We start from the raw sequence: 12269 nt of genomic DNA on the forward strand, positions 1-12269 counted from the left end.
TCTCCGTAATCTCAATTAAAAGAAAGTTCTGAAAAATTGCTGATTCTTAACAACCAACCTTGAACCTTGACAATGGAAGAAACGAAAACCCTAAATTCAATCCCTTCCCAATCTCTCTCACCTTCTACTCCATCCCAAGAATCAACAGAAACGAAGCACCGGAACCCTAGCACAACCTCTTCCACACCCACTCCACGACCTTCTTCTGTGACTCGTATATGGAGACCAGCTGCACAGCGAAACCTCAGAAACCAGTGGTCCAAATTGGCTTCATACAGGCGAGACTGGGCCTCTTCTTCTTCGAGTGGTCGATCACACGCCACTTCCATCGTCAACTCCTATCTCTCACAAAGGCATTCTCAAAAATCCCCTCTATATTTATGCGCACATGTGTGTGTTTTCATATATACATATTTGTGTCTATGTGTTGTTTGGAAATGAATGTGAATGTTTTGGTGCAGGTACATGGACGCTATGGACTTTGGTGTTTTGAGTGACATGCCTGATATTAGAAAGAAAGCTTGTCGTAAATTGTTTAAGCAACAAGTAATTTTCTGTTCCATTTTAATGATTTTAATACTTGGATTTGAGCTACTTAATTTATCTGAGTATTTGTTTCTCCTTGTCTTTTGCGATTGCTTCCGCCTATAAGCATGGGAAATTTGGCATTTCTGCTAGAAAATTGGACGAATTATGCGATATTGGGGAGATTTTTAGAAAATCTGATTCAATTAATCGCGATGTTGGTTAAGATAAAAAATTCTGAACCTGGTTAGTGAAAATCACCTGCTAATCTCTCAAATTATATAAAGATAGAATTTTGGCATCATTTAACCAATTCAAAGAGATTGTTGCTGAGATGCAGAACTGAAAAGAAAGAGTATCCTGAACTTCCACAAGATTGGTCGTTGGTTTGTTATTTCTCTCTTGGTTTCTAAAATATATTTGGTATGGAATGTATGTTTGTGACATATTTGAAAATTTGAGTGTGTTTGGTTCTGCATTTGTTATAGTCATCAAACTTAGTCAACGTCCTTACATAAACTGATTTATGCTAAAGCAAAAGTAAGATATTATGTGAATTAATGGGTCAATTTAAAATGAATAGAAGTGGTATAGGTGCAGTAGTATTTTAGATTCTTTTAGGCATCATCTATTGAAAGAATGATCAACAAGTTTGGCCCATCATTGACATGGCTTCCAACAACTGTAGCATGTTTAATGATGATAACCTGCCAAGGAAGGTTTTTTTTTTTAATTATTTTTTTATTTTTTATAGTTTCTCAACAAAATTCAATTGATTCGGTGGAGGGGCTCATCATGTGATTATAAATATATTTGCTTTGATGTTGGCCAGAGAAATTGTGAACTTGCTGAATTATTGCATAGACTTTTCTGAAACTCTGCCTAATAAAGAAGTTTAATCTCATTGTTTTTGTTGAAGCCTGGCGCGATTAATTGTGAAACAAAAAATAAGTAACTAAAACTAGGAAAAGAAAAAAAAAAGTAACTAAGAACTTTATGTTCAACGGGGCTTCTAGTTATCATGCAAACAACAATTTTTATTATTTATTAATTTATCTATTTGATGGTCTTGGGGCTATATGGCTTCTAGTCTGCCATGTGAATGACTTTAACCTCACCTTCATTATCGTTTTACGTGCAATTTTTATTTATTTATATATATATTTTTTAAAATTTTGGTTTTATTTTTAAATTATAAATAATTATTTATTTGAATTAAATAAGAATGACTAAAATTTATCATAAATCATAATTCCAAAAATAGACGGTCTCCAGAACTCTTTGCACTCGAGGCCTCTTAAATAGAATTTTAAACATCTATATGTACATGTTCTCTTAAGATATATGTGTGTGTGTACATTGACTCTAAGATATATGTATAGGTATATATATAACTAATTTATGATGAAGTATCACTGATTTATTATGGACTTCTTTACATTAAAGGACTCTATAATAAATCACCAAATTCTGCATATTTTAGGCTTCTCTAAATATTTCTAATCTCGGCTATGGACCGAGGACCCAACTCCTTTCATATTATGGTGTCAAGATAGAGAAGACAGGTGAGTTCCTGAACATTAAATAACATCGGTCCCAACTCGCAACTCAAAACTCTTCAATTAGAACTTATCAAAAAAAAAAAAAAAACTCTTCAATTAGAAGGTTTAATAGATTATATGTTGTGGCAAGAAAAATGTCTTTGACTTGCAACTGAAGCCATCATGTAGATAAGGTGGATCGACAAAGGATCTGCTGGAAACAATTGCAAGCACTTGACTTTGTGCTTGTCTTGTGGCAAAAGCATGGCCAAGAACCCCCTGGGCTAGCCCAGCTGGTATAACCTCTCATCTCTCAAAGAGAAGGTCAGGGGTTTGAGTCCCGTAGGGGGCAAATGTGAATGCGTGTGTGAGTACTTACCTAACAAAAAAAAGAAGCATGCCGAGAAGCAAAGAAAATACTATGAGTGCTGTGCAACAATGAATTGTTTGATTCAGATTTGCTTCTCTTTATATATATTAAAGTTTAAGCACACATATAAAACAGTCAAGTTTGCTCTCTTCTTCTTTTAGATTCTATCTCTGGGATAGTTGGATTGAAATTGTCATATCATAGTCTTTATTATAATCAATATTGCTATAGTGCTATGATTCAATTGTGCTCTTGTGCCAGATTTATGGAACAAATTCATGAGTTCAGTCATTAGTGTGGTAAATTTTTTGACCACAATACCGTTTTCAACTTTTATACTATTAATCTAACCACAGTCATTTTTTTAATAGGAAATTAATGCATAGAATCTGGTTTTATGCACTGTCTTTTCTTGATGACCAAAAAGAAGAAGTGATTTTTAATATATCTTGTGTGTGTGTGTGCATTCCTTTAAAAGAATTTTCAGATAGTGTGCTTTAATTATTCAACTTCTTAAGGATCTTTTAGTTCAGTACTATTTTGATGGTGTAGAAAATTTGGATGGAAGACGTGCATCTCGTTTAACAATGGAGACATTTTTCTACATTTTTGCTTACAAGAAAACCACTTTATAATTACTCTTTGTAATAATATATATAGATATATATATGTATATGTATATATACTATACACACACAAATGTGGATAGAAAATTTTAATTGAGGCTATTTGTTCACTTTTGACCATGTGATTTTAATTGAGGCTATTCGTTCACTTTTGACCATGTGCATCGCATGTGCACTTAAACTAGTATAATACAATGAAATGCTCATATCTCTGATAGTAGTTATTAAAAAATATTTCTTTCAGGAGCTTCATCGGGGCAAACTTTTATCCAGTTACGAGGATATGGTACGTTGACTTAATGGCTTTTAGTTTCATTAGAAACATGTCTCATCTTAGATCACAAGATTGAATGCAGTTAAATAAACAGCCTTCTAATTGAGTGAGTACACATTTGTTTTTAAGTTAGAAACTTAAAATTGCAGCATTGAAGGAACATCATTTTTTCAAAATTGTTACAATGTCCCCAATTATAAAGTCAACCAATAACAGAACTCTGAAGATATATGTCCATGTTAAACCACCATGAATTAACTGCTGTGCACCATCAAAGATTTTCACTTTGAACCATTGTATTACTAGTGCAGGACTTGGAGGAAATTAGTTTATATCCATGAGGATGGCTGACCTTTCATATGCTCAGACATTGAAATCTACTTGTATTGTTTTCCATTTTTTTATCTCTCTTTACTTATAAATAAAAAATGAATGTTATTATCTTTTTTTGCAATTATGGACTAAGAAGTGATTTATTTTATTTTATTATTAATTTATTAATTTATTTTTGCTAGGTCTAAGATGCTGATAGTTAAAAGCCACTTTTTAATAGAATGCTAAGGAGACATTCCTCAAACTGATCTACCTGATATAGCTAAACCATACAGCATTAACCCCTTCCTAAAATTTAAATGAATGTTTTTCCTTACACTGAATATGGCATGCTGCACACAATCATCTCATAAGGTTGACTTTTGGCCTGAAAGTTTATTGAGGATCTGTTCATCAGTGAACTTTATCATTTTCTGCACCATCATAGAGATGTAGAATGTTTAGTCTTGTTACCCTCTTATTCTTATCTGTTGTAAAGAAGGACTGAAAATATCAAATTAAGTTTTTTTCTTTCTTTATTTTTCTTTTGGTGCTGGGGATTGGGGAAGCAGAGGTCCACTATGAGAAAGGAACACTTGATTCCATTATGTTACGTGATCAATTACTTAATGTCAAACTTTGACCAAATTTACCAAGTTCCTGCCTGAGTGATTTTAATGTGCCAGCCCTAATTCTACCATACTTTGGAGTTGTGTTGACAGTGTTTTGCATTCTGTAGCCTTTTAGATTCTTGATAGCTTTGACACTGTCATCACAACCTTCTTTCTGTTAGGAATCCACATCCTTAAATGAACATCATATTGCAATTCAGCAAGTAAATTTTTTTATTGTTTTTCTATCAATGTTACGCACAAGGAGAAAGGGCTGTTGAAAGGCATCGTTATAATGGTTATTGTGATTTTACGGTATGATTGGTAGTACTGTTATTGGATCCTCTAGTGTCATGTGAGTTTCTTTTTAGGCTCATATTGACGTGTTTGTATATATATACTATGTAGTGAATAACTTGAATGCATAAGTAGTTAATTCTTCATGTGAGTTTCTTTCTTTTCTGTTTTCAGAAGTGGGTTTCATGAGATGAACTCCAATAATGCCATAAATTTTCAAGATTTCTAAAGAACCAAATTGGAAATGCGATTTTGGTTTTGATTTTTATATAATTTTTTCAAACATTAAATTTTAAATTTTGTTTTTGTATTTGAAACTTAACACTGTGTTGACACTAGATTTTTTTTTTACTGAAATCTCATCATCTAGCTTTAGCACTGATTGCCAAATCAATTGAGCATATTTCATGACATTGAGTCATGGCACCAAGACCAAAGCAAGAATTGAGCAGTGGCTCTACACTTCCTTTCTGCTGGACTGACCACAGGGAACAAGTCCAGATCCTTTTCATGTGTCTTAGTGTTTGACGCCTACCCAGGTCAGAGGTTGGGCTAGAGAGAACCTTGAAAATTGGTCCTTTACTTGTCTAAGGGAATTCTGACAGTGTTGGGTATATTCGGGGGCCCGCTGAGGTGGTCCAACCTCAGGAGTAATGGTGGGAGGATTCATCTTTACTGGACTAGTAAACAAGGGAAAGCTATTGCAATAGATATCACGTGTGATGTGAGAAGCGCTTCTCCCTTGTCTAAAGATGAATTTCCAATACCTGACTTGACCGACCAAGCTTACAAGCCTAATAGTGCAGGTCGTGCAGGTTGGCAGATAGCATCAGATAGCAGATAAGCAATGGCTAAGCGTATATTCTTTTAGTTATGTCTAAGCCTATTTTGAACCTCTAGGCACTAACACATGTCCTTATACCAATCTACTTCCAATCCCCTGAGCTCTCAGCTCTTATTGAACTACCCCAATCTTATCTAAATGTAGCCCACCGAGCTTCATGTTACTATGCGTCTAACCTCCTCTACTTAGGACCCCTCACTTAAAATGCACAGTAACCTATTTTTTCTTGTTTGATTGAATAATGAAATATGTTGTTTGAATTTTCTTATACTGCATAAATTAGTCTATTAGGATCAAAATTGATAAGCATAAAGGGACGGACAAAGACACAATAATTCTAAAAAAGGTAAGGCATGGACATGGCGGACATGACAATAAATTATATATTTTTATTACAACATAAATATTCTATAATTATAAATAAATAATATTATTATAAATAATTTCTATCATAGAGAAAGATACATCTAGAATTTTAACTTATCTTTATGCATGTTTGTGCACATAATTTGATGACTTCCTCCTTTACTTGCATGCCTGCTTCAAAAAAAATCTTACTATATCTCTGTTTTTTAAATATGGTCAAACTTCATAGAAATTTTGTATAAGCCTTTAATTTGTAATTTATTATAATTGAACTTTACTATTATTATTATTATTATTTTCATTTTAAAAGAAAGTCTTGGCTAAGGTTAATTTTCACTTGTTAACACGAACAAAATGTTCGGCAACATGTTTGAAAGTGTCTGAGATATGTCAGCGCAGGCACTTGTTGAACGGTGACAGCTCCTTCTTGGAAGTACCTGTACTCTTTAGGAAAATATATGTTTCATCATTTTTGGTACAAATAGCATGAGAACAGTAAAGATACACTAGATCAAATAAGCATCTTGAACTTCAAAACATGGAGTGTGCTTATAGCTCCATTAGTGATTATTGTTATTATCTGTTATGCGTGATGCATTTTTAATGCATAATGATCCAGTTGCTTTCTTTTTTGCTGCTGAATTTGTGGAGGTATGTCTCTGATGTTTATTAATTATTTACAGGTAGCTGTTGTAAAAAACATGGTCAACACTAGTGGATCAATGAGGTGTTTCCTTAAGGGCACTAGTAGTAGTCCGCTTGTTCAATTTTCTAGCTGTTCTGAGGATAAGGATGACAATGGTGATGGTGGGGGGATCCCAATATTTACATTTTGGTCAATTTCTTCCTTTGGTATGTACTTATCTGCAATTCCTTTGCTGCATCTACTTTTTGTTAAACTTTGAGACAGCAATTCAACTTAAAAGGATATTACCATTATGAAATCTGAAGTGTTTCTGCCAACTCTGGACTGGCCTTGTCAAATTGTTTTTTTCTATAAAGGGCAGTATCACATCATTTAACAATTTTTTTTTCGGTGGTTGTTGCTAAAGTACTTTACCTTTTGCTTAAAATTTAACTATAAATACAATAAAATGTTTCAGAAATTTGACCAATCGTTGTCACCTGTTTTTTAGTACAAGTGTTCCACTTTCCAATTAACCTAATGGGCTGCATAAGGGAAAATTAATTTAGAAGCTTACTTCAAGGAATTAACCTAAGTTCTTCAATTATACACTCAGATGGAATCAAATATTGGAAAAATGTTATACTATCTGAATTAAATCACCTGAAGCATTAGAATGTTGTATAGACAAAAGCAATTTTCATTGGCACCAAAAAAATATAGGTGTTAGTTGCTTTTCTAAGGATTTTGTCCTGTTTTATTTCAAATCTTTTGAGATATAATCAACATCATCCTTGCCTTTCTCCCACATGAATGGGGTCAGCCACATTAATTATCTTTTTCCATTCTATTCTATTATTATACACCATGCCACCTTTAGTATTTCAGTTTCTTAAATCATTTTTAATTACTCCATTCCATCTTTTGAGATGTTTTAATCACAAAACAAACAGAATGTTAATGTTGGACAGAGAGCCTATACTGTGAGGTTAATCTTTGAGAATATATGACATCGCGGTGTGCTATATACATACTAACTTACATGATATGTTCTTCATATTTGTCAATTGTTGTTGGTATGGATAGCATTTTTTTTTAGAGAAATGGCCTGTGATATTTATGGATTGCCATGGTTGCATATACTTGCAGATAGAAATGGTGTATAGTTTCATAGCCCTCAAATTTGTTGTGGATTAAGCCACATATTGTTAGGGGTCAACTTTGGGTGTATATTTGTACTGAAGTTTTTATATGAGCCCTGAGAGATAGAAAAAGAAAGAAGATGTGCAATATCTAAATTACATCACAGGCATTGTTGTTATTCATTTATATGAGAGATTGTGTGGTTGGTCAGTTCCATTGAAATTCTGTTACTTTTGGAATTGTTCTTTCAAAAGTTACCAGATTTTTTCATTTTTCTGATGTATATTGATGGAATTATTTTTAAACTATTACAGAAAAATTAGCACTTGAGCTTGTTCAGATGTTTGCATTGGAATTAAATTTGAAGGTAAAAGACAGTATCTGTTGGCTTATGAGAAATCTATATGGGGAAAAGAAGTTGGACATGTTATGAATCAGTTGTCTTAGTTTGTGTACCTTCTTCCCTCTACTCATCCGACATATTAATTTGAATATTTGAATGAGCAGCGGTTGCTTGTAGTGGAGTTACTCTCACTTTGTTCTGAAGAAGTTCCAATCAGTGAATTTTGTTGGTCAGATGAACTCTATCCTGGAGAATTTGATGATTTGAGTACATGCAGCTTGTATTCCAAAGAAGCTTGTAAGCCTAATCTTCCAAAAATAAATGGGTGGAAATCTGATACACCTGCTGAAGGATCTAACCATCAACTAAACCATGAGATTTTACAGGTATTGGCTCATTCAAAACTTCAAAAACCATAATTAGTTATATGGTATGATGTAAAAAGTTCGATACATATTTTAAATACTTCATGACATGGAACTTCTCATGGTACATTATACATTAGTGTATGGTATTACACAATTTTTTAATGAATAATACACACACATTCACATCCAAACGAGCGCTTGAACCCTGCACCTCCTTTTTGGGAGTGGCCAGAGATTCCACTCAAGCTAACAGTCGGTTATAAATGGCCATGTCACTATTTTTTGGGTGATTATTTTTCCAATCTTTTACTATTTTCAAAGATGCACGTCACTTATTCTCATTCAGAATCTAAAAGTAAAATGGTAATTTCAAATAATTCAGATTGTTTTCAATCAACCACTGCTGCCAGAGCACACACTATTCCCTGAATTGCATCCTAGCTTTTGGTTTTCCATCGCCAGTGGTGAAAAAACATATTTCCACAATTAGACATGAGGTAAACATGGATGGAATGACCCGATATTATGGGTCTAAGGACTGGGCCAATGTTCTGAGATTCAACAGTGTTTCTTTAAACAGTGAATCTCTAGTAGTGATCAATCATTGAAATTGAAGAAAACAAAATTTTCAAAAGTCAATGTGGCGTTCCAAGTCACCAAGCTTGAATCTTCCCTTAAATTTGCAAACCTCTCTCTCTCTCTCTAATTCCTAATTGTTTGAGTTGCAGGTTTACTTAACAACCTGGCTTGCAGAGGTTAACGTAGATGTATACAGGTAATTGCAGGGTTAAAGTTTATTTTGAGCTAATTTCTTATATTTTTTACTGTCTGACTTTGATTTGAACAATGATAATTGATGTTAGAAATTATCAATTGCAATTACTGTATGCTCCGCTCTGTTGTTTCTCGTGTGTGGAAGAAAGAAAAAGGAAAGGCAGGAAGCAAAAACTTCAAATCAATGATAAGATAGCTGTAGTTTGTTTTCAAAATCCCAAAAATTGGGAGTATTCCAGATGCCAGACCACATATGCATAGCATAGGCATGATTTGAATTCAAGTGTTTTATTTTATTTTATTTTATTTCACCCTCCAATTTAGGGGGGAAAATTGATTTTTGCCACTGTGATTTGCAATTCTTGCTTCAAAGTTTCAGCTTAGTCACAGAAGCGTTGATGCTTTCATTTTTCCTTACAGGGTTGATGAAATATTTGCTGTCATCGGAGAGGAAATGCATGTTTGCCTTTCTTGAACCTGCTTCAGTGTTAGCAGTTGAATTTGAAGGAAAAGGCCAATGGAAATTCTACAATTGCACAACTTTGACCGGGGCTGCAAATGTTTGGAATCAGAATCTAAAATAATTTGGAAGTCTTGGAGGGATTGGCATCCCCATTATACATGGAATTCTTGCTGCAAAATCTTGAGGTAAATCGAATGTTACTCAATACCTTCTCTGACATCATGGTGTTATGTTAATGAGGAAGGAATGAAAGTTTATTTGGCTCGATCGCCATATTTTATATGGTATAAATGAATGAATTGTGTAAGAATCGTAGCAATAGATTCTGCGAGTGCAGCTTGGATGCAATTACAACTGCTAATCTCGTTGGATGCAAACAGGACCAGCTTTTCTTTTCGGCTGATTAGTCATAGTAGTGTCTCTGTGGTGCCTGAGAAATTTTTAGATGGTGCCTGCTTCGGCATGACATGGTGATTCCTTTCTAATTGGGCAAAGGTGCATTAAAGATAACAATCATACATTTCATGTCTGATGGTTTTTCGTCATGTTGTTTTTTTTTTTTTTTTTTTTTTTTTGTTGCCCTTCTCGGTGAAAAGGGCAAGTGTTTCATGTCTAATGGTTGCCTTTATAGAAGAGCCAATTTTGTGCTATGGTCATGTTTCTGGTCTGCCGTTTCTGATATTGGGAGATGGAAATTAGACTAAATGTTGCAGTACCATATCCTAAATTGCACTGCCGCTGCTTATGCTTACACTAATCCCTTGAGAATTTGTGCAGTTGGAAACAAAAAAAACACGCACCACAACCGGTGCCTTTAAGAAGTGCTTGCTTGTACTTGAAGCCTACAGCAAGTCATGGACGCCAATGCAAAAAACAAAAAATGCCCGGATCGAATCCTATTTTGAAGTTTAATAAGTTCAACAGCAACAAAAAGGCTATGGCAGCTAAATCAGTTTTTGGGTGGATGTTTAGACAACAAATTTGGCCATCTTTTCAACCACAAAGGAAAAAAACCAAGGAAATCGTTATGACCATTGATATCATTTAGGAATAACTTGGACCTGGGCCAATTTGCAAGTAAAAAACAATGCTACAATCTGGTAAGAACAAGAATTTATATTTATGTCTAATTGAAGGCCAAGTGTGAACATCGTCAGAAAATATGGCTGCATTTATATTCTCCCCATTTGCTGCAAAAATGATGGGGGCACCCCAGTTTGTTTAAATTTCAGAAATGTACAAGGACTCTTTTCTATATTCTCAATAATGAAAGTTATGGCATTGACAGAGAATATCAACAGCCTCCATTGCTTGCAAGGAGACTTATCGAATATCCATTTTCATGATATGGATGTGCAACTATTTGTGTTGGTGCAAGTGCCAGCGTATTGCTTGCAAGAAAATTGATTAGGGTAGCAGAGGGATGCGGAGACAGATGACCAGTAAAGGGGAAAAATCAATTAAATCAATGATCAAAGTGAAAGACATTGTACTCTGTCAGGGACATTCCTAGGCATTGGAAGTGCAGTTACATATCTCTTGGGGAAAGGTTTTTGAGCATTTGCAGCTGCATCAGGATATGATGAGGACTCAGCCCCATCAGCTTGCCCCCTGCCGTGGAACTTGGCAAAACGATTGATGACAGAAAACTTTTCTAGGTCCTGGCATTCCATTCGTAGGTCCAAGACTGAGGCTCTCTTGTCCAGTCTGCACCAAAAAGGGTAAAGGATTAACAAAAGAGAGGGACTCTTCTTTTGAGATACATTAATTTGATTGAAACTTGACTTCTGAGTTCTTATCAACGATTAAAAAAATAAAAATGAAAAGGATTCCAAAAACAGTAGCAACTAACAAAAGCAAAAAATTACTCGTTTCAGCAACTGAAGTCAGACAACAATACCAATTATATGCCCCCACCTGGAAATACAAAAAAAATAAATAAATAAAATAAATAAACTCAAGCTACTGGCCCAATGACATCCCAGCACTACCTACAAGCTTTCTATACAGTACTGATACCAATGACGATGGTCGTCATTCTCACGACCTATGAAGACTACCACCAAGTTCTCCAAGGCGTTCAGTTTTCTTATTCCATCTTCCTGGTCTATGTAGTCATCCATGAAACACCCATGCCTCCGCTGTACCAATTCCATGAAATATCTCCAAGTTGAACATACTATGAACCAAAGAGCATAATTATTTTTATATTTAATATTTCTAACTTCCTTAAGCTCGGCTAGGAAGTTGGAATGTGATGATAATGTGAAGCACCGCATATGTTATCAAGGAATGAAAATAAATGCATCCTAGGAAACTTCTAGTCCTTGGATTAGTCGGAATCGGAATCGGACCTACTGTTGGGTACGTGTTCAAAAGTAGGCACGTCAAACGCATATCTTATGCCCATACGCCATTTTGATCATGTCTATATTCAAACATGGAACACCAGGAGCACATGTAAACTTTACTCTCACAGACCTCTCCAAAGTGACATCCTTCCCTTTTTCCCACCTAAAGAGGATGAACCTGGGCATTAAACTGGAAAGAATGGCATCATATAATCATCTATCCAAAGCCCTATCCCTCTATTTTTTTTGTTACCCAGGTGACTCCATCAGTCAACCTTTCATTTTTTTCCTTTTTTAAATCAAGGGCCACATATCATCTTTCATAACATCAAGAAGCAAATATTATGGCAGCTTAGAGAGATTAAACCCGGACACAAAAGCAGAACATTATTAAGGTCTACGAAAGAATGAGAAAATGTTCATCTCCATAGATTTT

General features: G+C 34.7%; 2 protein-coding genes across 4 annotated transcripts in view; one reads left to right on the forward strand and one right to left on the reverse strand.

Moving 5' to 3' along the window:
• Positions 1-10389, forward strand: LOC132282704 (uncharacterized). Of its 3 annotated transcripts, XR_009471827.1 has the most exons (9): positions 1-353; positions 462-546; positions 3307-3348; positions 6450-6618; positions 7849-7901; positions 8042-8263; positions 8974-9020; positions 9440-9667; positions 10260-10389. XR_009471827.1 is itself a non-coding variant. In XM_059784455.1 (8 exons), the coding sequence occupies exons 1-8, from the start codon at positions 73-75 to the stop codon at positions 9492-9494; spliced, it is 954 nt and encodes a 317-aa protein (XP_059640438.1). In that variant the 5' UTR covers positions 1-72; the 3' UTR covers positions 9495-10026. The 3 variants fall into 3 exon arrangements, 2 of the variants coding, with proteins under 2 accessions (XP_059640438.1, XP_059640439.1); XM_059784455.1 differs by lacking the exon at positions 10260-10389 and having other exon boundaries at positions 9440-10026; XM_059784456.1 differs by lacking the exons at positions 3307-3348; positions 10260-10389 and having other exon boundaries at positions 9440-10030.
• The window catches only part of LOC132282703 (uncharacterized), a 15623-nt gene continuing 13383 nt past the window's right edge, over positions 10030-12269 (reverse strand). The window contains exon 9 of the mRNA XM_059784454.1: positions 10030-11189. Within this exon, the coding sequence (XP_059640437.1) occupies positions 10955-11189 (235 nt within the window). The 3' untranslated portion in view covers positions 10030-10954. The remainder of the gene's footprint in view (positions 11190-12269) is intronic.

This window comes from Cornus florida, unplaced genomic scaffold (genome assembly GCF_030987335.1).
Source record: "Cornus florida cultivar Cherokee Brave unplaced genomic scaffold, ASM3098733v1 CherokeeBrave_3.0.0_Hap2_Chr11, whole genome shotgun sequence".
NCBI lineage: Eukaryota > Viridiplantae > Streptophyta > Magnoliopsida > Cornales > Cornaceae > Cornus > Cornus florida.